Here is a 24,748-nt window from a genome sequence, read left to right as displayed (position 1 = left end):
TCTAAAATGGAATGCACCACTTCAGTTGTTGACCAGCTCAGGCTCAGTGGGACTCTTTCTTTCTTCTTTTGATTTTGTATTTGGATTAAATCAAACTAAAATGGCACCAACTCTGTGGGCTGACACACTATGCAACTGAATCATAGATTTCATTCTAAAAAAAAAAAATGGTTATCCCTCATATGTACACAATTGATTTTCTAAAATTTGAGTACAGAACTTTATATTTGTACCCAAATGAGATATATATCTTACTACACCTTGTTGTTCTAACCTGTCAACATCTTTTAAATACCTTTTCAAGATACTTACTTTCCTTTTCAGCCTCACGTTTTCGTCTCATTTCACAAGGGGAAGTTTTAAATCATGGGGAGAAAAAAAAAAAAAGACTAGAACAACCAAGCGGCACCACCAGGAGCCCCATTCATTTTGATATTCTGTTTATTAGCGTACACATTGAGTTCAAGTTCCTCAGTCAATCATAGACGTTTACATTTACCTGACTATGCTATCACCGAGCTCGCATTTCTATCTCTAGTCCAATGAACATCATTAATGACTTGGAAAATATCTTGCTACAAGCCACATGGCCTATGTCTCTGGTATCCTTAATCTCTCCTTCTTTTTTTTTTTTTCTTAATCTCTCCTTCTAATAAACCAGTCAGTAAAAGATATGCAGTTCACAGTGAACCCTTGTCGCTGCTTAGTAATCATTACTTCCTTTTCCAAGTGTTTATTGACCTTTTGTGTAATAATTCACCTTAGAATTTTCCAGGGATTACATCAACTCATGAATCAATATTTGCCATAGTCTACATGTTTTCCCCTTTGAATACAGGACCTTTTTATGTTTGATGCCACCAAGCAGGGGGAGCTGCAGGCAGAGGGAGAAGCAGGCTCCCCACTGAGCAAGGAGCCTGATGTGGGACTTGATCCCAGGACCCTGGGATCATGACCTGAGTCAAAGGCAGACACTTAACCAACTGAGCCACCCAGGCACCCCTTAAGGTGCCCCTTAAGGCCTTTTGATGAACATTGACAAATACATACACCTACATGATCCAAACACCTATCAAGATATAGATCACTATCATCAACCCTGGAAGTTTCTTCATGCTAACTTCTGAGTCAATCCCCACCCTCACCCCCCACCACTTCTATTCTCATGTGAAAAGACTATTCCATTGTTTTTCACCATAGATAAGTTTTACCTGTTCCAGAGCTTCATATAAATGGAGTGATCAAGGGGCGCCTGGGTGGCTCAGCCGTTAAGCGTCTGCCTTGGGCTCAGGTCATGATCTCAGGGTCCTGGGATCGAGCCCCACATCGGGCTCCCTGCTCGGCGGGAAGCCTGCTTCTCCCTCTCCCACTCCCCCTGCTTGTGTTCCTGTTCTCACTATCTCTTTCTCTGTCAAATAAATAAATAAAATCTTTTAAAAAAATAAAATAAATGGAATGATCAAGTAGGTACTGTTTTGTATCTGGCTTCTTTTACTCTGTAGCTGAATGGAATTCCATTGTATGTATAGAACAGAGTTTGTTTATGCACACGGCTATCAACGGGCACATGCTTTTCCAGTGTTTGGTTGTAATAAAGCTGCTATCAACATTTTTTGGATGAATCTTGTGGACATGTTTTCTCCCTCTTATGTAAATACATAGGAGTGGAATTTCTGGGTCATAGGGGGAAGTGCATATTTAACTTTTTAAGAAACTGCCAAACCTTTTCCAAAGTGGTTGTATCATTTTACATTCTCATAGAGAAGGTAAGAGAGTTCCAGTTGCCAACATTCAGTGTTGTCCAACTTGTAAAATTTATCTATCCCAGGAGCAGATAACGTGATCTCATTGTGTTTGTAATTTATGTTTCCCTGATGACTAATGATACGAAGCACTTCTTTGTTTCCTTATTGACCATTTGTGAAGTATTTGTACAAATCTTTTATCCACGATGCTAAGTTGGATTGTTTCTTTTTACTCTTGAGTTCTACTATGTAAGATCTGATTGAAGAAAGAGTTTCATAATTTAAAAGCATTTGAAAACCCCGGTCAGTGTAAACTACTTTGATAGTATCACTTCTCTTCCTCTCCTTTGTCTTAATCTGATTTTTCTGGCACACTTTCACTCCTAAATATGTTGACTCAAGCTGATGAATATTTCTAGCTGTATAGTCATACTCCTCCAGTGCTCTGAGTATGTGGGACAAAGTTCTCCATCTGTTAAGGACTGAATATTTGCTTCCCCACCAAAATTCATATATTGAAGCCCTACCTTCCAATGTGACTGTATATACAGAGAGGGAATTTGCAGAAATAATTAAGGTTAAATGAGAACATAAGGCTGGGGTTCTGATCCGATAGAATTCGTGTTCTTGTAAGAAGAGACACCAAAGAGCTCACTCTTTCTCTCCATGCACACAAACGCTGAGGAAAGGCCATAAGCACGCTTGCTGTGTTCTCATAGAGAGTGTGTCCAAGCTAGGAAGGGAGCTTTCACCAGGAGCCATATCGGCTGACACCTTGATCTTAAACTTTCCAGCCTCTTCCTATGACTGTGAGAGATGAATTTCTTTTGTTTCAGCCCCCTCGCCCGGATGTGGTATCTTGTTAGAACAGCCCTACCACATTAAGACACTGTCCCAACTGCAGTATTCTAGCATTGAGTTCCATGTCATCGGGTCTTAATGAGATCCCATCACCACACAGCCATCTCTTTGCTCAAAGTCCAAGTTCCATTTGTTAGACTCTAATGTCAGGGCTTCTTCTTGACTCTTTTTCTTGTTCTCTGTTCCCAGGAGTGACTTGGCCTATCTTCCAGGCAGTTTTCTTGCAATGACTAATACATGCTCTTATATGTTCAGTTTTACAGTTTAAAATCTTCTTGATGAGGTATTAGTCCCCTTATTTCTAGCCTCCCTGGAATAAACTCTTCTTTCCCAGAGTCCATCCATTTTTCTAGTACCTTAAATCATGTAGCAGAAATCCCAGCTCTCTCCTTGGATGCCATCTATATAGCTGGCCAACTGTTCCCTTAGCCTCCATTCCCTTGCAAGCTGTGCCCTTCCACTCTACCAGCAAGGCTAAAATACACCATGTCATTTACATTTCTAAAACCCACCCTTAAGTTCTCAAGTCTCCTTCTCGGAAAATCAAAGGCTCTAGAGAATGGTTCTTCTGAGAGGAACTTTGTCCAGTAAGTATTACAGGCAGAGAAACTCTATGTGAAATGTTGTGAATCTGGGGAGAGGGTACATTGCTTTCATCAAATTCTCAGGAATTTCTCACTGAACAGCAGTTAACACCCAGTCCTGTGGGGACATATTCCAGATTCTCTGTTCTGTCATGACTCAGGGGAAGAGGCAAGTTGTGGTAGTGAGTCCTGATGAGTGATACACAAATGCGTGGTTTGACATGGTGACCAAGAAGGACAGCTCATCGGACCAGCTCTGCCAGGTCTTCAGGAGGCTCCTTTCATAAGCCTTCAGGGAGCCACCAAACATCCCTGCTGGCCTGTTCCTCCTGGGGGAGCAGCTAGTTTCCTGGAAATGTCTAGTAACTGCGAATTCCCGTTATTGTTCCATGGAGCAGTGATCTTGTTTCATATTCTGAGAATCTTTAATCCACCTCTGCTGCAAGAATCTCAGCTTTGTTAAATTGCTTTAGTGGCTCAGAACTTTTTCCTCTTTCTCCTCTGTCACTTTCTTTCCCTCTGCAACCTGATTATGATCACCTTAGAATATTTTTTCTCCTGAACCTTTCTTTTTGGATTTCTTCTTTCATCCTGTCTAAAAACCGTATATCCCGTTATATAAGTAGGGGTATGGAGCAGCATTCCTCAGGCTCTTTTTCTTTGTCCACCTCAAGAAATAAGCTTGTATGTGTAGTAGATAGAGTGGGTAGGTTCCTGCTTCCAGCTGGGAGACCAGCAGGACACACGGCTGCAGCCACTATAGCTGGCCTCTTTGCTCCCATGATCTCACATAGAACTATGTGAATAGTGGTTTCCCTTGGAACTCCTTATTTCCAATGCTAGGAAATGTGCCTATTTTCTAGCAACTAGTGGCTCTGGAAGGCTTCCTGGAAATATGGCCTGCCTGTCTGCTTCCCTAATCTTTCTACACTCGGTATTCTGTTGGGGAGTGGGCATTTCCACTCTGCTGTCAGGTAGGGGTCCGCCCGATTCAGAGAGATCTTAACTAAGAGTATTTTAGAGTCATACACTCTGCTGCACCTATCTTCTGCCGTGTGTCTGTGCTGGTTTCAGGTTCCTTAGCATGCCAGTCCAAAACCCTCTGGAAGCTTCTTCTGTTACTGAGACCAGTTTCCATCAGGGACACCGATGGCGCTCTCACAACCTCAGAAAAAGCATGCAGCTTCCCACTTTGGTCAGGGTATTCTCTGGTTGTTGCTGAGAGGATGGAAAAACTCTCCCTCTTTAAATGGCTCTCGCTGGAGCTGTTTTTGCCAAGCCATGGCTCATGAGCCAAAAATGGAAGCTGGTTTCTGGTGGCAGCTTCAGCTTCCACCACATGTCAGGACTGCCCAGTGTGAGCAGCCGACTCATATTCCACCCTCATCCTTCCCCACCTGGGATGAACGCTGTGTGGCCTGGGTGGGCAACTCTGAAGAGCTTTCCATAATCACTCATAAGTTGGGCTCTTTTATTTGGTTATGCTTGTTGAAAAGGAGCTTCCTTTGTTTTAAAACCAATTATTTGAGTGTTGCCAGTGAAAACTGTTTCCAGTATCCGTGGCACAAACTGCTGTGTTCATTTTAAATCTTACTTTAGGCCCCAGGATTATAAGTGGTCCCTTGCTCTTCTGTCCTAGCCTGGGCTGTGGTACAAAAGCCACTATGGGGGATGACTGTGAAGACACTTCTGATCTCAAATGTCAGCCAGACTAACCATTAGGAGTTTACACTAGAGACCCGTGGAGAATGTACACTTAATATTTGAGAGAAACAAATAAGCTTTGTACACTTCATTAGGCTCCCAGAAGTAGGGTCTGTAGTCTAACGTTTCGTTCCTTCCCTCACAAACTACCTACTGAGGACCCATGATGAGCCAGGTAATGTTTTAGGAAAAAAAAGAGACCGAGTTCCTGCCCTCATGGAGCTTACACTCTAAAGAAATGGAGGGAAGTTGCTGCTTAGATTGACTGCTTAATTTGTATCTACTAGAAGCCACTCTGGAAAAGAACACGGAGGAAGTAGTCTGGAGACAGGAGTAATGAGACTGTGGAAGGGGTGCTCACGGGTTTCTGGTTTTACAGGGCCAGCATGCAAGATTCAAGAAGTATGTGGGGCACAGCGCGCACGTCACCAACGTGAGGTGGCTGCACAGCGATTCTGTGCTGCTCACGGTCGGCGGTGCCGACACCGCCTTGATGATCTGGACGAGGGAGTTTGTGGGGACCCAAGAGAGCAAACTGGTGGACAGCGAAGAGTCGGACACGGACGTGGAAGAGGACGGAGGTGAGTGAGCCCCACCTGCCGCAAGCCGGCTGCCCTTCCTACACATTCCCCCCCTCCCCCACATTCCCCTTTCCCACTGCCAACCAACTCCACGCCCCTGTTCCTTTCCGTTGTTTGAGGCTATGACAGTGACGTTGCTAGAGAGAAGGCCATTGATTATACCACCAAGATCTATGCGGTGAGCATCAGGGAGATGGAAGGCACCAAACCACACCAGCAGCTGAAGGAAGTTTCAGTGGAAGAAAGGTATGGTGTTGCCAGGTTTGTTTGCATTTACTGCATCTGATGACAAGAAACTGATTTCAACAAGAGTTCATTTTCTTTGCCCTCAGAGTTGCTACCTCAGCTGGTCTTTTGTGTATATGCACAGAGTCTTAACCTTCATACAAACTGAAACTGGGGAAAATTGCCCATGGTCCCTTGCTATGTGGCAAAGGGTGGGTTACCCTTTGCAGAAGTTGGTTGTGGAATATGACTTGAATAGAAGTGAGATCTGTTGAACCAGGCTTCCCCTTGCCCAGGAAGGATGTCAGGATAGCCACACACTGTCTGGAATGTGATGGCTAACAGGAGACATGCTGATTAGAGGGGTAGAGGGTGGGAGGGCTTCTAAGGTCCTGGAGGAGTATTTGTGGGTCATGAAAAATAATCCTCTGTTCTTACCAGAGTCTGTGCATTACACTGTATCACTTGGCGTACCTTCTCTCATTGTGTCTTCACCTGCCCGAGATTGTTCAGGTGGGTTTGGTGAGTCCAGACCTAACCAATTTGGTTTTGTCACCTCGGGATCCTTATATAGAAAGAGAGTTTCAGATGTCATTTTAGACCTTTTTGATGTGCTGTTGTGAGTATTGATAAGGGCAATAGCCAAATACTTAGGCATTTTTAAGAAAAAAGCTCCCAGTTACTACAGTTTCTTCATTTACCATATTCATACTAGGAAGGATAAATACTCGCTAAAACTCTAACATCTGAAGAGAATTTAATGGATCACAAAAATGTTTTAAGAATTCTCTATGGGTTCTTTATAATGACATGGGTTCGTTGTTCACAAGTACCTTTGTCCCACTATAATTAATGAGATTCAGGTTGGTTTTTTTTGCATTCAGTGTGGATTTCTGCCTAATAATTATTTCAAAAATTTGATCTATCACTTCTTAAAATTAGGTGGGAATATAAATATAAAGAAATATTTCTCCCTCCTGCTTCAGTTCATTACTAGATGTTAAAATAAGCTTGATAAACAGTGGGGGTGCTATATACAAACAGATGGAATCTGCCGCAAAAATCCCTAATTCATCCCTGACATTTTTGTTAGATGTCACTGTGAAGATTCAGAGTTCTCTTTTGATTAAGAAAAATTAGAGATTTTTCTGCAGTAGTCTGTAAATTATGGTTTATCTTCTTGCAACATGGTTTTTCTAGAGGCCACGAAGAGAAAATAATTTTTAAGGGCCTACTACTTAGAATAGAGAAAGAAAAGAATCATATGCACATAAGTGCCTTAATAAACCTCACCTTTAGAAACATTTGGCCTAAATTAAACATTCTTTTGGGAGAAAAATTACTCAACCTTCCAATGTCACATAACATTATGAAATGAGTTGCCTTGGCTGTTATTCCAAGGTTGTTTCTGGCTGATGTCTACAACCCAGTGCTTCATCATGCTGAGACTTAGGCCAGCCACTAAGATTTAGAAATCTAAGCAAATTCCGAATTCCAAACACTGCAGTTGGTTTCTAACCTAAACTGAGGCTCATCTGAACTTCCCCTTGTCATGATGTCTCTTTGGGTAGGCCTGTAAAAATATTCATCCCTGTTCAATTTAGGAAAAGGTGTGAGAGGTGAAGGTACAGAGGATCTTTAAGAATTTTCAGTAACTCCAGAATTTAGAAGCTACCTCACCACATCAGTTTGGGAACTTGTCATATGTACATTAGCAGCCACAGGACTGACTTTTTTATATATACAAAAAAAAAAATGCTGCATAGTATTAAGAGATATAGGGATAGGCATTTCAGGACTCTGTTGACATTTTAAAATAATTCACACCAGGGTGTAGCGAAGAAAACATGCACTGAACAAAACATTTTTGAGATAAATATAGGGTCCAGAGGAATAATCAAGCCTTTTTTACACAGAGCAACATCCTTGGTAACTTAAAAGCCTTGACAGCTTCAGTTCCCAGAGTGGGCTGTAACCAGAGAGCCGGATGCCAGCTGCAAGGCATGCTGGGAGCAAAGCTCGACCACAGTAGGAAGGGGTGAGCAGGGGGGGAGCAGCAAATGGTGTCTGAATCAACAGTGTCCATGGGGGCAAATCCTAATCAGAACCAAAAACAAGCAGTCTCCACCAGTCCTCATCAGTAATGTTAGGGGAACTTGAACCTCAGAGATATGACAGTAGACAGCATCTGATCTGCAGAATAGAGAAGGGGCACCAGACAAGGCGGGATGTTCAGAGACTTTGTGAAAAAGCAGGATGAGAGAAGGAAAGTGGGGTGGGGAGGACTCTTGCAATAAGCTAGGCAAATACCTCACCTGAGTCCTCACCTGGGATAAGAAACGGGCTCTGTGGACCCCAGCATCCCAAGCAGAAGAGAGAGAGGCAGAGACAGAAATGCTGGGGAGCTCAGACAAGAAGAGTCTGGGGTCAGGCAGCACCTGGCTTCTCCCTGCCAATATTCAGGACGGTCAGCCCTGATACTCTTCCCTCTGGCCCCTCAAACCCTCCTGATTGGAGAGACGGAGGCTCTTCTTGACCTGCCCTTCGCTGTTCCCTCCCAGGCATACCTGTGGGTACCTGGGTGCCTTTTCTAAACACCTGGGCCAAGACATGCCCCCCAGTAAGACTAATGGGAGACAAACACTGGAGAATTGCAAGAGGTGTGGCTCGGAACAGCCTCTCAGTGCAAGGACTTGTTTTGCCTTTTACCAATGTTTCAGAAAATTCTACTTCCGGTTTAAATCCTTTTCCACTTTAGAACCGTGAAATGAGCACAGGATCCAATATATTATTAATAGTGCTTTGCAGACAGCTGCACATTATGCACCAGTAAGTTTTTAAGCAACTGCATCTCTAATTCCTCACATTTCAGATAGTCCTAGATTGGTTCTAATTAGACTCAGTTATTTGATTTTAAAAGAGCTGTGAGGCTTTGGATTGTGCTTCTTTATACAATTTCTAACACACCATGAGTTTTGATTCTTCAACAGTCACGTGATATTCCAATCTCTTGAGAAGTGGGAAAGTGGAGAGAAATTTGTAATTGCTCTCAAAAGAATAATGAGTTATACCTACCAAATATGTAATCCCTTCCAAGTATTTATCAAGTATCATGGTCCCCCACTTCAACTTTGCTCTAGCACACTGGGATGCCTTGCCCCTTTCATCTAGCCACACTGGTCTAGCCAGTACCCAACCGCAGGTGAACTCTTGGGTAATCCTGCTGCTCACCTGCCGTGTGTGGCATGTGGCTGAGGAAAGTCAGGTTTGGGGAACCTGTGCTTTTAGACCTCATCTGCATATTTAGGGCTGCCCCATAGTGCTCTTCTTCATCCTCTGCTGACTTCAATTCTGGTCTTTTTTTTTTTTTTTAAAGATTTTATTTATTTATTTGAGAGAGAGAATGAGAGATAGAGAGCACGAGAGGAAGGAGGGTCAGAGAGAGAAGCAGACTCCCCGCCGAGCAGGGAGTCCGATGCGGGACTCGATCCTGGGACTCCAGGATCATGACCTGAGCCGAAGGCAGTCGCTTAACCAACTGTGCCACCCAGGCGCCCTTCAATTCTGGTCTTAAAGCAACCTTTCCAAACCCCTCCTGCCTCTCATGTTCCCACCTCCACCCTGACACACCCTCTTGCTTTCAACTTTTGGTGTCATTCCTACTTTGCTGTGTTTTCTCAATATTATAGCTGTTTCATCCACCTGCAAACTTAAAATTATTACTTAATAAATACTTTAAATGTCAGTTCTTTTTTAGAAAAGAAAAAAACAGGAGGGGAAGCATGGTTTTCAGAGCAATTTAAGATACAAAACGCCTACCATCATCACAGCACAAGAAATAGTACCAAAATAGTGTGTTCTCACTTCAGTAAAAACAGTTCTCCTGAACTCATCAGGAGAAAAGCCCTGAAATTTGCTCAGCACCAGATTACTAGAGTTGCCTATAAAATTAAGAAGTTTCTTTCACCACTTTACCAAGGTCACACCAAGTTGATATGTCATTTTCTAATTTATAAGGTACGACTTTCAGTTTCAGGGAGGTCACCTAGCCCAAACTGGCCTAAGCAAAAGGAACCTATTGGCTGACATATCTGAAAGTCCAGGGATAGGGTGACTTCAGGTGTCACATGATAGGGAAACTCACATCTTGCTATTCTCTCTCCATACCTCAGTCCTGCTTTCTCTCAGTGATTGCAATTCAAGTAGCAAAATGACTACAGTGCCCGGACCTTAGAGCCCAGCAGGAAAGAACTACTGCTGATTGACAAGTCCTTGCAAATGTTTTATTGGCTCTGGTGGGTCACATGACCACCCTTGGCCCAATCACTGGTGATCTGTAAACTATGAGCCTTTTACTGACTGTTCAAGTAAGTAGATTATATGCCACCCATAGACTAGTAGTGTAATCACCTCTACCAGAAGTAAAAGTCCAAGCTGGTTAACAAAATTTTATTTTAAGTTTTATTTATTTATTTGACACGGGATGGGGGGAGGAGAGAGCAAGCACAAGCAGGGGCAGCGGCAGGCAGAGGGAGAAGCAGGCTCCCTGCTGAGAAAGGAGCCTGATGTGGGGCTCTGTCGGAGGACCCTGGGATCACAACCCAAGCCGAAGGCAGCCACTTAACCGACGGAGCCGCCCAGGTGCCCCCAAAATTTGATTTCTATATGAACCCAAAACAGGACATGTCTACTGCCCTCCACCTTTTTTTTTTTTTTTTTTTTGGTCATATACGCACTCTTAAAATGCTCCACTTTAAGCTCTCCCACATAAATGATTGAAAACACAGTTAGCCCCTCCCCAGAGAGTTTCAGTCAGTTACTGTGTCCAGCCCCACATCCAGGATCTTGGGGAGCTATGAAGTCTTCTCATCCAGGTCCAGATAAAGCTCTTCCTAGTCCTGTGACTGACGATAATGCTGACCACCCTAACGTGCCAAATAGACAGTGGTAAAGAGAGGACAGAATGAGCATAGTTTTTTAAATTGCCACTTGGAGGGAGAGAGAGTGAGACCCAGTACGTAGTGGTCTCTGGTCCACGTGCATGTCATCCCCTGCTGGCTGGGACAGTCATAGGCTCCTGCCCTTGCCACGTGCTTGTTTTGCAGAACTAAATAGTAATACGAATGTTAGAAGAGGTCGTCAGAGGATGTAAAGGTTGTGTTTGTTATGACAAAAGATACACCAAGTGAAAACATAGAGTAGGAGGTAACACACTGTCTTCTAAAAGAACCAGCTTCCCCTAGTCTTTCAAATTCCTCCTGGAATGTAACTGATGCCCCTGTGGGGTAAGGATTCTACCAGGCACCAGAAACTCCCGTGTAATTCCCATAGAACTGAATCCTCTCCTCCCACCCCCACCCCCCACCCTGCCCAGAACTCCTCCCGGACTCTTCCAGAAACTCTGGCTCTGTGCTTAGCCACTCCCCAGGTGACCATGACCAGTGCACACAGTAAGACAGGGAGGAAAGGTCAACTTTAAGAGACATCACCCAGAAGGCCCAAGCTTTAGGTGCATCTAATTCCATTTTTGATCCTTTGCCCTCTGGCCTAAGAGTTGGCATTCATAGCATCAACTTAGCAGGAAAAGGACTTTGGACATTTCAGACTGGTAACTACTTGGATAACTCAAAGTCAGTCATATCAGTGAAACAAATTACTGTTTTCTTTTGAAAAATCCATTAAATCATTTTTCATACTTTTTGTCCTCATATTTTGATGATAAACTGAGCACTGGTTAATTGGTTACTGTTGGTATATATTCCTTTTTTTTTTTTTAAAGATTTTTATTTATTTATTTGAGAGAGAGAGAGAATGAGAGGCAGAGAGCACGAGAGGGAAGAGGGTCAGAGGGAGAAGCAGACTCCCTGCCGAGCAGGGAGCCCGATGTGGGACTCGATCCCGGGACTCCAGGATCATGACCTGAGCCAAAGGCAGTTGCTTAACCAACTGAGCCACCCAGGCGCCCCGGTATATATTCCTTTTTAAAAGCATAGTTCTTATTTGTCTCTTGAGGTAATAGTATAACCTTTTTCGGTGCAGCCGATTCTGATGGTGCTATTGTTATCATGGTTTAATGTTTAAATTGTCACTGTGTGGTCTTTAGCAGACCTTTCTTTGGGTTGGTATCTGCGGCTTTTTCACAGTACCATCATGTACTTCTGAGATTCTCCTTGTTTTTTGACAAGAGGTTGGTCCCATCCTCATCACTGGTTTTCCTGTCCCAGCATGGAATCTGGTTTCGGTGGGTGCACACTAGTTCCCCATAACTACTGGAGGTGGCTTAAATTGTTGTAGACCTAAAATAGAAAAGAAAAAAAAAAAAGCAACTTTTTTTAAGATCATGAGGTAAACTGATATTTTAAATTTAACTCTTTTTTTGCCTTGTTTTAATAGGACATTTGTTATGCTTCAGTGCACCACATTATATATATTGTATTTCTAAAGATTACATTGGATCATGTTGTGTAAAAGATGAGAAAGCTTTCTTTTCCTTTTCTGGTTTTGATTCTTGGCTTGAGCTCTCTGAAGTTGGCTTCAAAGAATGTAAAAATATAGGGCACCTATTATCTTAGATAGAATTTCTTAGAATTAGTGCACCGTGAGAGGTATCACCTAAGTCTTTCAGGTGTGACCTGAGCTCTCTGTCAGTTGTGGCCCCAGCAGGAAAGCAAGAGTGCTCTGAAAAGGAAGTAATTTGGGGAGAGTTTAATGAAAGGACTAGTCACAAAGGTGTGGGCAGGATTAAGAGAAGCAATAGGGGTGGGGTAGCCCCTCCACCACTCTTGTGTCCAGGGGTTGGTGGGGGGAAGCTGTTGCCAGATGTGGGGAGCATTAGCTGTGGGAGCAGACTGCCTTACAGGAGCTGAGACCCGAGGGAGAAGGCTAAAGGGCACCGACCTCAGTCCCAGCAAGGAGCGCTCCGGGGAATAAATTCCCCAGTTGCATTCTCCTCTGACCCTCTCATCTTCCACTGATGCCCCTCTCAAGCTGAAGCCAGTCAGAGCTGAAGGGTCGTCAAAGGCCAGCCCTGGAGGGCTCAGAGCAGGAGGAGAGAAGGGTGGAGAGTAGACATGGGAAGGGTGGAAAATATCCTGCTCATGCTCCTTTCATGTTTTTTTTTTTTTCCTAATGGAAACTAGTATTATTATCACAGAAAAGAGCCTCTGGCCATTTTGTTGAACAGTAATTCCTATAATTTATAAATGCCTTTGAATATATACAGTCATTTCAAGATACCAGTAAATATAACCAAATCAGTATCAAGAATTATTAGAGACATTTAAAGCTCTACCTAATTTTAAATGGATCAGTTTTGATGAGCCATAGTTTTACACCCCTGTCTCGGGATGTCAGAAGAATTAACTTGTAGAAAATATTAGTACACTGAGAATGGTCACTTTTTAAAATTGATTATTTTTACTCACATTTTCATATTCTCACATATCTTTAAAAATAACGTGTGAGCATCTTTGGCCCATCTCCAGAGGTTTTTATTTTCACATTAAGAAAAAGAAAAAATTAGAAACTTACAGCTCTACAAGTATCTAGTGCCAATACCCAATTTTTCGTGCGGATTGGATTACCGTGCAATCCCAATTTTGGGTATGAGGTAAGTGCATGGTCGCAACACAGGTGGATCACGAAGGTATCTTTTTCATAACTTGTAGATAGGATCTATAATATCTCCAAATGTAGCATGTGGTCTGTTAATAAGATCCAAATGAGCTGACCAGCCATTGGTCTCCCACGTTTCACATGATTGGGCCATGGTTCCTAGCTGATTTTGAAATGTCTCCTGTTTGACACACTTGTCCCCATCTCCTCCTCCCATCGCTGCTTAGATTAACCCTCTGCATGGGGGATGGGAATAATGGCGATTTTTATTTGATATATTTAGTTGGAACATGCATTCAGACAAAAACCTAACTCTGTAATGAAAAATACAAAATAAATACCAAGTGAAGTATTTTTATGGAAATTGGCATATAAATATTCAGTAACTTCTGTTCTTCTGAATGGGTACTCAGGTTAGCTCAGGGGTTGTGTTCTCACGGCACCCGAGTCAGCAGTCTGTATTTGTTCAAGGTCCTTTATTAACAAGTGCTGAGGCTTGCAGCTTTTGGCTGGCTGTCCAGGGATGAAGGAAAGAATGTGGGAATTGACTCTTTCTGTTTCTATCTTTATAACATTATATTTACCACCTTTCACTTGAAGAAAGAGAGGTTCAACCCCTTCCCCCTGCCTTCTCACCTCAGAAGCTGCATGACTTATGACCAGCAATCAGAATCCCACACTGAGCTAAAGTGTGTCTCCCCTTCCTCAGCCAGGCCCTCGGCTTGCTGTCCCCTCTCCTGTCCGTCTCAGACTGGGAGGGTCGTCTTTCCCTTTAGGAAAATGTCTGAGGTAGAAGAGTTCGTTTTTAACACCTAAATTGTATTGTCTTAGCACCAGTTTAATGTAGTTTACTTATGAATTATGGATAAGTGTAGAAATGATGACATTTATAGTTCTAGTCATCTCTTGATTGGATGTATGTAGTCTAGATGTTCAGCTCTTTGACCTGGCTCTGTAACATACCCAATCGTGTTGTAAGAAAAAGTTTCAAGAAACAAACCTTTTTATAGACTTTTATCAAGCAAGCCTTGTGTCTTAATTAAATACTGTTTGTTTTCCAGAGAGGGGGGTCTGTAATATAATTAGAAAATCACTTTTAAATTTGAATATCATCTTTAGTGTTTTTGTCCTAAATGATAAAGAATTACAAGGTTGAGCTACTGTCAGGGGAAATATTTTGTACCCATATATATTTTTTCATTTCCCTATCATCCAATAGTAGGTAAATGTCAATATATCTTTTTTTCTGTTTTCTTCCCAGTTTTGTTGAGAAATAATTGACCTCACTGTATAAATGTAAGGCCTACAGCGTTATGGTTTGATTGTCGTATATTGTGAAATATATCGCCGCAGTAGCTTCATCTAGCCTCCTTCCTCTCATAGAAATACAATACAAAAGAAAGAAGGAAATAAACCTTGTCTTTGAGAGGAGAACGCTGAAGATTTACTCTCTGTCCTGTATACCACCCAGCTGTGTTTACAGTCCTCAGGCTCTCCATTACATCCCTAGTACGTACTTACCTTAAAACTGGAAGTTTGTGCCTTTGACCACTTTCCTCCAGTTCTCCTCAGCTTTCCCTTCCACCTCTGGTAACCATAAGTTTGTCTCTTTTTCTGCAAGTTTGGTTGTTTGTTTTAGATTCCATATATAAATGACAGCATATGGCAAATGGCTGGAATTCCTCTGTTTTTAATGGCTAATATTCTACTCTTTATTATACCACATCTTCTTTATCTTCATCCCTTGAGGGACACTTAGGTTATTTCCGTGTCTTGGCTATTGTAGGTAATGGTGCTGCACACATTGGGGTCCAAATATCTTTTCAAGTTAGTGTTTTTGTTTCCTTTAGATACATTCCAAGATGTGGGATTACTGGATCATCTGGTAGTTGTATTTTTAATTTTTTGAGGAGCCTCCATACTGTCTTCCACAGTGGTTACACCAGCTTGCATCCCACCAACAGTGCACATGGGTTCCCTTTCTCCACATCCACTATCTATCTTGTCTTCATGATGATGGCCGAACAGGTGTGAGATGATATCTCATTGTGGTTTTAATTTGCATTTCCCTCATGCTAATGATGTTCATCTTTTCATGTACCTATTGGCCTGTCCTATATCTTTTTTGAAGAAATGTCTCTTGAGGCCTTTAGCCCATTTTTTTAAGGTTTTTGTTTTTTTCCTTTGTTACTGGATTGTATATATTGGATATTAACCCCTTATCAGATACATGGTTTGCAAGTATTTTTCCCATTCCATAGGTTGTCTTTTCACTTTTTTGGTGGTTTGTGGGTTTTTTTGCTGCACAGAAGCTTTTTAGTTTGATGCAATCCCACTTGTTTATTTTTTTTTTGTTGCTTGAGCTTTTGGTGTCATATCCAAAAAATCATCACCAAGACCCATGTCAAGGAGTTTTGTTGCTATGTTTTCTTCTAGGAGTTTCCAGGTTCCATGTTTTACTTTCAAGTCTTTAATCCATTGAGTTAATTTTTGAGAGTGGAATCAGATATGGGTCCAGTTTCTTTCTTCTGCATGTGAATATCCAGTGAGTCCAGAACCACTTATTGAAGAGACTGTCTTTTTTCCATTGAGTATTCTTGGCTCCTTTATCAAATATTAGGTTGACCATGTATGCTTGGGTTTATTCCCAGGCTCTTGATTCCGTTCCATTGGTCTATTTGTTTTATGCCGGTACCATACTGTTTTAATGACTGTAGCTTTATAGTATACCTTGAAATCAGGGAGTGTGATACCTCCTGCTTTGTTCTTCTTTCTTAGGATTTCTTTAGTTATTAGGGGTCTTTTGTGGTTCCATACAAATTGTAGGAGTGGTTTTTTTCTACTTCTGTAAAAAATGCCATTGGGATCTTAAATAGGGCTTGCATTTAATCTATAGATGGATTTTGGTAGTATTGACATTTTAACAATATTAATTCTTCCAATCCGTGAACATGGGATACCTTCCCATTTCTTTCTATCTTCTTCAGTTTCTTTCATCAAGATCTTACAGTTATCAGCATAGAGATTTTCACCTCTTTAGTTGAAATAATTCCTAAGTACTTTATTAGTTTTGATGCTCTTATAAATGGGATCAATTTCTTTACATCTTTTTTCAGAAAATTTGTTGTTAACATATAGAAATGCTACTGACTTTTTGTATGTAATTTTATATCCTGCAACTTTACTAAATTCATTGGTTAACTCTAATAGTTTTTGGGTGGAGTCTTTAGTATTTTCTATATATAAAATCCTGTCATCTGCAAATAGAAACAGTTTTACTTCTTCCTTTCCAATTCCGATACCTTTTATTTCTCTTTCTTGCTTGATTGTTTCACCCTAGGACTTTCAGTACTATGGTGAATAGGAGTGGTGAGAATTGTCACCCTTGTCTGCTTCCTGATCTCAGAGGAAAAGCTTTCAACCTTTCACCACTGAGCATGATGTTAGATATGAGCTTGTTTTATATGACCTTTATCATATTGCAATATGTTCCTTCTATGCCTAATTTGTTAAGAGTTTTTCTCATGATTGGATGTTGAATTTTGTCAAATGCTTTTTTTGCATCTATTGAGATGATCATAGGATTCTTTTCTTTCATTCTATTGTGATGTATCACCGTGACAGTCTGCATATTTTGAACCATTCCTGCATCCCCAGAATAAATCCCCCTTGATTATGGTGAATGATGTTTTCAATGTGCTGCTAAATAAGGTTTGCTGGTATTTTACTGAGAATTTTGGCATCTATAATCATTAGGGATATTGGCCTGTTATTTTCTAGTAGTGTCCTTTTCCAGTTTGGTATCAAGATAATATCAACCTTGTAAAATGAGTTTGGGAGTGCTCCCTCCTTTTTTATTTTTTATTTTTTGGAAGAATTGGGGGTAATTCTTCTTCAAATGTTTGGTAAATTTCACTAGTAAAGCTACTTCATTTTGGGGTCTTCTTAGTTGGAGTAATTCACATATTTTAAAGTAGAAATCTTCCCAGTTAAAATTTTTAATTTGAAATCATTCTCCATTTTTGGCCATTTTTTATAGCAAAGGTTAGTTAATGACAGAGTTTTATATCAACTGTGTCATTACCATTACCTCCAACATTTGAAACCATTGTTATCTGTAAATTCCCCTTGTTTTTTTATTCTGGAGTCTCTAACTTTTACAAAAAGAGTTGAATCAGTGAAAGTCAAAGCAACACTCAGTTCCCTCGGGGCTTCCTTTTACATCTAAACCTCAATAGGTGTGCAGTGTTTATCTGGAAAGTGGCTGGCTGCATTCTGGCAAGGGCCTGCGGGAGTCCTTGGCATTAATCCCACTCCGACAGCAATCTGCTTGGTCATCACAATAGGACAGTGATGTCAGTGATGGAAAGATGACCGTACAAAAGTGAGAGATGTAAAGTTTCTTTAATTTTGGAGTATTGGAAAGCTGTAAGCATAGTTACATAAGGCAGGAACTAACAGGATTTCCTTAGCCTGTGTTAAGGCTTCACAAGTCCCCAGAGTATGCCAATGAAACAGACAGCCATACTTAGGAGAACTTTTTCCAAATAGAAGAGCCTCCCCTTACTGTTCTCCTGAGGTTTTATTTTATACCTTTTAATATTCTGCCTCCTCCCCAAACACATACCCAAGTGTTTAGGATGGTCTGACTACATGCCGGCAAGCTCAGAAGCTATAACCACTCCAAAACAATTCTCACACACTGCAACATGTGTACATGAGATTAGGGAAACTGACTTTGGCTTGACCAGAATCTTGCCTCAGCATGCCCTGGTTTCAGGTTTTGTGAGGTTATCTCCAACACAGTGGGATAGGGTCCTTGGTCATCCTTCTGCTCAACCTGTGGTGCTTGTCAAGATCTTCTTTGTTTGTCCTTATTTTTTGCCAAGTCTGAGATTGGCTTCACGGAGGATGACCTTTTTGGGCTTTGCTCTATTATCCCACTCCTGTTGTTGGAGGCCTTAAGAGGTGAGCAATCACAGGCCTTTGTTGTTGGCCAGATTTGGGGATTCTCATAAAGCCCCTCTCCTGCAGCTAGGATGTCAACTCTGTGAAAGCAAAATTTCTGATACAGTGCCTTTTCTCAGAATTTGATAACAGTGCCAGCACTCAGTAAATGATTGTTGATTGAGTGAATAAACTCCTTAACAATTTAGCAAGGTTTAGGTTCATTTCTAGTCACTGATATCCACGGGCTAGATATCAAAGTCTGAGATCTTGTTGGCATCTTCTCTTTATATCCGTAATCCATTTTGGAAATTTTTCCTCTAAGAATTTGGCACCCCTGGCCATTTTTCCAGCTCTCAGTCTAGTCTCCCCCTGGCTTCTGCCTTTAGGCAATTCCAAACAACTGTCCTTACTCCTAGTCTCTGTGGCATTGAGACTAACTATCCCCTTTTTCTGGCAAGGAGTGTGTGACATGGGTGATCCAGGGGACCAGGCACCTCCTCTGCTCATTCATATGTGCTGTGAGCTTCCTTTCATTGTGGATGGATGAATGGTGCCTCCAGCAGTCCCCACACACAGGGACTCGTCCCCGGGCACCAGTGGCCCCCTGAACTACTCACCCACATTTGACTGACCCCAGCTGTCAACATCACAGTATCCCTTAGTAACCCCCACTTGGACCTACAGGTAAATCAGGATCCTGAAGGGTGATCCTCTCCTTCACATCTTAGTAAGTGTTCCACTATGAAGAGGGCAGTTTGGGCACCCCGAAACATGTATGAGGGAGGTGTTTGTCCTGAGTGGAATCTCTTTCCCCATCCTCCATGGTGTGTGAAATTATGTCACCCTCCATCCATCTTAGCTCCCCAGTGTGAGGAGATGCTGGGGTGGCATTGCCAGAATTATTCTTAGCAGGGGATTATAAAGGAGGAATCTGTGAATACTCCTACATTAATATTTTAGTCCCTCTAGTACATTTTTAACCCTCAGTCTATGCCATATGTTCCTCGGGAAACCAAGACGCTTTTACCAATCCACAATTAGAAGCAGATTCTGAGCCTTTTATAAATGCTGGTTTCCTCATCTCTGAAAGGTCGGGTCCCAGCACCAAATGACCTCAAGACTGCACTCTAGCACTAGGGTTTTGCAAACCTTTTCCTAAGTTGTGCTTACAGCTGAATGGGGAAGGCCCTAAAATTGACCTCCTACTTTATCATATCCCTTCTGAATTGGTTTATACAGATTTCTGAACGTAAGCAAAAAGAAAATCTTATAAAGAAAACGATACACCATGGGTTTATAAAGAAACACTAAAGGAATTTTGTTTTTGTTTCAGCCCCAAATTAATAGCCACCTTTAATCCTTGGATCCTGAATATTTTGGTCCATGGTATCAAGATACTTAAAGTTCCACTGGATTGTCAGCTTTGTCTGTGAGTCTCTTAGTGCCTCAAGGGTCAGCGCCGTATTGTCCTGGTTCTCTCCGTGTGCCTAACGCAGTGCTGTGCTCACAGTACGTGGTAAACAAGTGTTTGTCGAATGAGTAGATGAATGGATGAATTTACTTAGCCTGCTTCTCTTAATATTTAAATATATTCATCCGTCCGCACAAAGGTCTACAAATCCCTTCTTGGTCAGCAACCAGATTTACCTAAATTTTGTTAGCATCCATGGGTGGTCTCATCATTGTGGGGCACGGTGTGACCCACGTGGAATCTGGTGTGGGACGGCTCTCTCAGGTTAAACAATTTTATCTTCATACCGTCTGTCTGTTAGGAATTAAATGTCTGTTTGGTTTAAATCTATTTAAATAACCCAAGGCAAAAAGAACGGAAAAGACAAGTCGGTGTTATTGTAGCCATCACACCTGTTTTACATCCAAAGCTTCTCTGTCAGTGAATTTACAGTGAAACAAAAAACATGCTCACAAGTGGCAAAGTGTAAAAATATTGCAAAAGTTAGCTGGATTTCCCTGAATTGAAAGAAACCGCCATCTCTAGGTAATCCCAAATTTTTCTTCTAACCTTTTCTGCTATGTTCAGGGAGAGAAACCTGCCCCCCAGTTTTTGTTTTGTTTTGTTTTGTTTTAATGCTGTATTTAATCAGTCACTGCCCATTTCAAGTTTGCCTGCGGCATGATGAACTTGGCGAACCAGGACAGTGCCCCCTCCATGGGGAAATAAACGAATAAACGGCCTGGCACTTCCCCTTTCCTCACTCCCCTGGCCTCACAGAGGCCCTTTGTCATCACTGATCAGTAGCTGCTTTGTGAGCTCAGATTGTAAGAGCTGCTAAGAACTGACAGTCTTGCTAACAGGTGCTTCTGAATTCACCCTCAAAGTTACCATTTTGAGATCTGTCAAACCCCCTACATCCTATCTTGAAGCTTGGTCTGATAAATGGGAAGGAGCCTGAATTCTCTGTTTCCATCCCATTTGTGATGATTGACCTTAAAGAGCCTAAGAGTTTGTTCTTAGGAGACATGCCATTGCCTGTCTGTTGCGTGTAAGCCAGGCTCAAACCTCACTCGGGGGCAGCAATTGCACGTGTGCAGGGCACACAGGCCAAGGAGTGTCCCTGCTCTTCCAGAGCATTTCTCTCTAGGCTGAGTTGTTCTTTATTCCACCCCTCAGTTCTGTCGAGTTCTGCACTCCCGGCTGGTCTGAGTAGGTAGAAGCTGGGAGGATGTGAAGTTACGGTAGCTATTAAACTCTCAAAATGCTGAAATTAACCATTTCAAACGCCTGTTGTTTGCCTATGTAACTCTGAATAGTTGGGTTTTTTAAGGGAATTTAATGGTACCTTCATAAATGATTTCTCTTATTCACTTCTTTTGATTTTATGTATTGTTTGAAGCAAAATAATGACTTCACTATAACTGATAATTTTAGGAATCAAACCTGCCATTCATTAGAGCCTAGTTTGTTCACTTTTTATCGTAAAAAAATGTGCCAGGGCTTGAAAATGCAGAGGTAGAGTGATTTTTTTTTTTTTTAAAGATTAATACACCCAGGAAATCATACTCTTACAGTGTAAACAGTTGACTCAAACTGCTGGCTCATGGAGGTAACATACACATCACACACTGGTGAGCGATTTTCTGTTGAGAGGGAGCGTCTCTTACAGAACAGTGGCAGGGTTGGGTGCAGTTGTTTCTCTCAAGTCTCTGAACATGTCTCAGATCTCCATTTGGCGGGAATGGGCGCTACCGGGGTTGTTACCCTCCCTTTTTCTCCTATTGTGTGGTTGTAATGTGGTAACCGGGGAGGTGTTTGGAGAAGCAGTTGTTGGAGTGCATGATTCGTGCCCCTTGAAACAGTGTCCTTGGCTGTAAGGTGTGGGGGATCGGGTGTTCTGTGGGTGTTTGGAAAGCATATTGGCTCGCTCTTTGGCCAGCCCCACCCCACTCCTTTGAAGTTCCCATCATGCTCTGCCGTCTTTTCCCCTTTCCTGTCCTTGTCAGTTATCAACTTCCTGTCTCTGAGGAGTTTCGCTGACGGTCAACCAACTGACCACCAGCTCCTGCCAGCCAGGGGTTATATCATCACCAGTAGCTCCCTTCTCCATCAGTGTCTTCAACTTCTCTCCTCTAGATTTCTCATTCTCAGTAATCCTGATCTTAATCCTCATTAAACCATCCTAGATACCTTGATACTTCCATTTTTTTCTAGATTCATCAACTCCTCCTGGCCTTGTTTTGTCTGCCTGGATGCCACTTTCCCAGTCTTCTTGGCTCTTCACCCCTGTATTTCCCCTACAGCACATACCTCCATTCTTCTGACTAGAAAATCGCACTAGTGCAGACTGTCCTCACCAGAGTCCACGTTGCCAGGGACACTGAGGCCCTCCACTGCTCCTTCGTGTTCATTCTTGTCTTTGGTTGGCTCCCTCTGCCAGCCACTCCACAGTGAAAGACAGTTCTGGCCTCTCCTCATCCTCCTGCCCAAACCCTACACCCTCCACTCTTGGCTTTTCTACCCTACTTCATGGAGACAACAGAAGCTATTGGGCATGAACTCCATCTTGGCACTTCTTTATCGCTCCTCTGTTTTGCTTCCCATCCTTTACCCCATGTAAACCATTCACTTCCTTTCTTCTCAGAAGGATGAAGTCCCTCCTCCTCTTCAAGGCTGGTCCCTCAGCTGGTGCTTGGACCTCAGCCTGCCAGCCTCCTTGCTCCCTGATCATTGCCTTTCTCTCCTATATCTCTTATGCCACTCCCCCCAAACTGGATCCTTGTCCTCAGCCAAGAAATGCATTCTAGTCTTTCCCATCCCCACCAAACTCTACTCGGGAAATAAGTAAATCTTCCCACTGATCCTATGCACTTGCACACATATTCCCGCCCTTACCTTCCTTCCCCTTCCTTCTTCTCATCCAGGCTTTACCAAATCTCTCCTTCACTGTCTAGCCCATTCCATCAGTCAGTCTTCTGTCCCTGCCATCCTACAGACATGGTGACTTTCAGATTCCCAAATCCTCTTTGTCTTATTAAAAGGAAGAACATGCTGCTTTTAGAGTAGCATTGTGTGGTAGAAATACAATGCAAGCCACATGGGTGATTTTTCTAGTAATCGCATTTAAAAAGTTAAAAGAGATGGTGAAATTAATTTTAATAATGTATTTTATTTAACCTGATATATTAAAAATATTATTTCCACACATAATCATTGTGAAAATTATTAATGAGTCATTTTATTTTCTTTTTTAAAAACTATTTTTACTAGGTCTTCAGAATTGGTGTTTATATTACTGTTACAGCACGTCTTAATTTGGACGAGCCGCATGTGGCCAGTGGATACCATGTAGGATGGTGAAGTTATATCCATTCTTCTCTCACTTATTTTTAGGAACCATCTTTCCTGGCCCTCCTCCTACCTCTTCAGTCATTTCTTCTCAGTGTCCCATGTCTGCCCCCTCTTCTAGCCATTCACATGCTGTTGGTCCTCAGGCTTCCAACTCTCTTCCTGATATTCTCATATATTCCCCCCATTGGCTGATGATTCTCTGAGTCCCACCTCTCAGCTGAGCTTCCAGCCCACAGACGTCCAAAGTTTAACATGCCACAAGGGAGCTCATCATCTTTTGTCATGACTCTTCTCTTCCTGTCTCAGTCATTGGTACCACCATCCACCAGGTGCCCAGGCAGAAAACTGGTATTCCACTTGAAATTGCTCTTCCTCCTTCCATGCCTACAACAAGCAATTACAAAGTTCTTGAAGTCTACTTTGCCAGTATTTCCCTAAAGATTCCCTTGTTTCCTTCTCTACAACCACGGCTTTAGTCAAGATCTTCATCATCCTTCCCTTGGATTGCTGGAGTGGCCTCTTCAATAGTCTGCCCACCTTATTCATAGTTCCTCCTTTCTATTCTTTATGCCCTCAGTTTTTCACCCAAATAAATTGATATTCACCTGAAATGGCCAAGTCTGGGATTATATCCCCATTTTTGTAAAGATAAAAAAGGGGGAGATGGGCTGTATTATAGGCTTCAGTCCAAAGCATTTAGAAGTTGGCAGGCTTCCCTCAGGGCATCCCATAATTCTCCTGTCTGACTCTCTCCCTTCTACTCCAGTTCACCACTGAGCAGTTCTACAGGTGGTTCTGGAAGACATAGGAATACATTTAACAGAATCCAGCTCCTTTTGTTTTGATAATGGAGATCTCCCATGGCTTTGTAGAATTTTCCTCAACCTGAATTTATCTGAGCACAATGGTTCGTAATCTCTCTCTCTCAAATCACATGCGTCTTCGAAAATTTGCTAAAGACATGCCTCATTTCCCCCAGAAAAGTGCACAGGTGCAAACACAATTTAGCATAAGTACCTGAAGCCCACCCATGCGCCGATAGGTCTCGTTGGAGGACAATACTGAAACAGTGCCCAGATCATCTGCTGGTTCCCGCAAAAAAGAATCAAAAGTAGCTTGGTTTCCCAAGACGTTTCGAAGACTCTTAGACCATTTTATGCCACATTTTGGAATCTGAAGAAAGCTCTGTTTCCTCCGAGGACCCTTTGAACATTGTCTGACTAACAACACTAAAAACAATTCCAAACTTTCATTTCTTGGCTAAATGTAGCTGATTTTCTCCACACCCACACCCCTCTCTTATAGAAGCTGTTTGCAACAACTTTGTTTCTTACCGGCTTTCTGATCCCCACTTGGCTGTCATGTTGCGCTCATCTGGGGGTGTGACTGATTTTCCTCCCGTCTTCCATCATTTCAGATTCTTCCCTAAGAGACTTGGCTCTGAGCCCTCTCCTGTGCATCTCAGGTCATCATGTGCTCTGCCCCACCAGCACCCTGGGGAGGGGGCAAAAAGGGGTGAACACTGGGCCCTGGCCACCTCTGGGGGGCTCTCTGTGGGGTGAGAGCTCGTGTTGGGAAGACCACACAAGTCTTCAAGTGAGCCTAAGCTTTCTCTTCAGCAGCCCAGCTGCCAGACGACAGGATTGCAGCACCAACTGACCTCGTGGTCCTTCCCTGCCC

The 24,748-nt window shown here is 42.4% G+C and overlaps 1 protein-coding gene across 7 annotated transcripts in view; it reads left to right on the top strand.

Moving 5' to 3' along the window:
• The window catches only part of EML6 (EMAP like 6), a 273,045-nt gene that overhangs the window by 225,853 nt on the left and 22,444 nt on the right, over nt 1-24,748 (top strand). For all 7 annotated transcript variants that reach the window (XR_012379830.1, XM_073897700.1, XM_073897701.1 and 4 more), the window contains 2 exons: nt 5,274-5,475; nt 5,595-5,721. Coding sequence is in view for 6 of the 7 variants with exons in the window: in XM_073897700.1 (XP_073753801.1) it covers nt 5,274-5,475; nt 5,595-5,721 (329 nt within the window). In the remaining variant the exon portion in view is untranslated. The remainder of the gene's footprint in view (nt 1-5,273; nt 5,476-5,594; nt 5,722-24,748) is intronic.

Source organism: Callorhinus ursinus, unplaced genomic scaffold, assembly GCF_003265705.2.
Source record: "Callorhinus ursinus isolate GAN/ISIS: 27379988/994484 unplaced genomic scaffold, GSC_fseal_2.0 scaffold10, whole genome shotgun sequence".
Lineage (NCBI taxonomy): Eukaryota > Metazoa > Chordata > Mammalia > Carnivora > Otariidae > Callorhinus > Callorhinus ursinus.
Note: the sequence above shows the minus strand (reverse complement) of the source record. Positions and strands in the feature narration are given on the sequence as shown.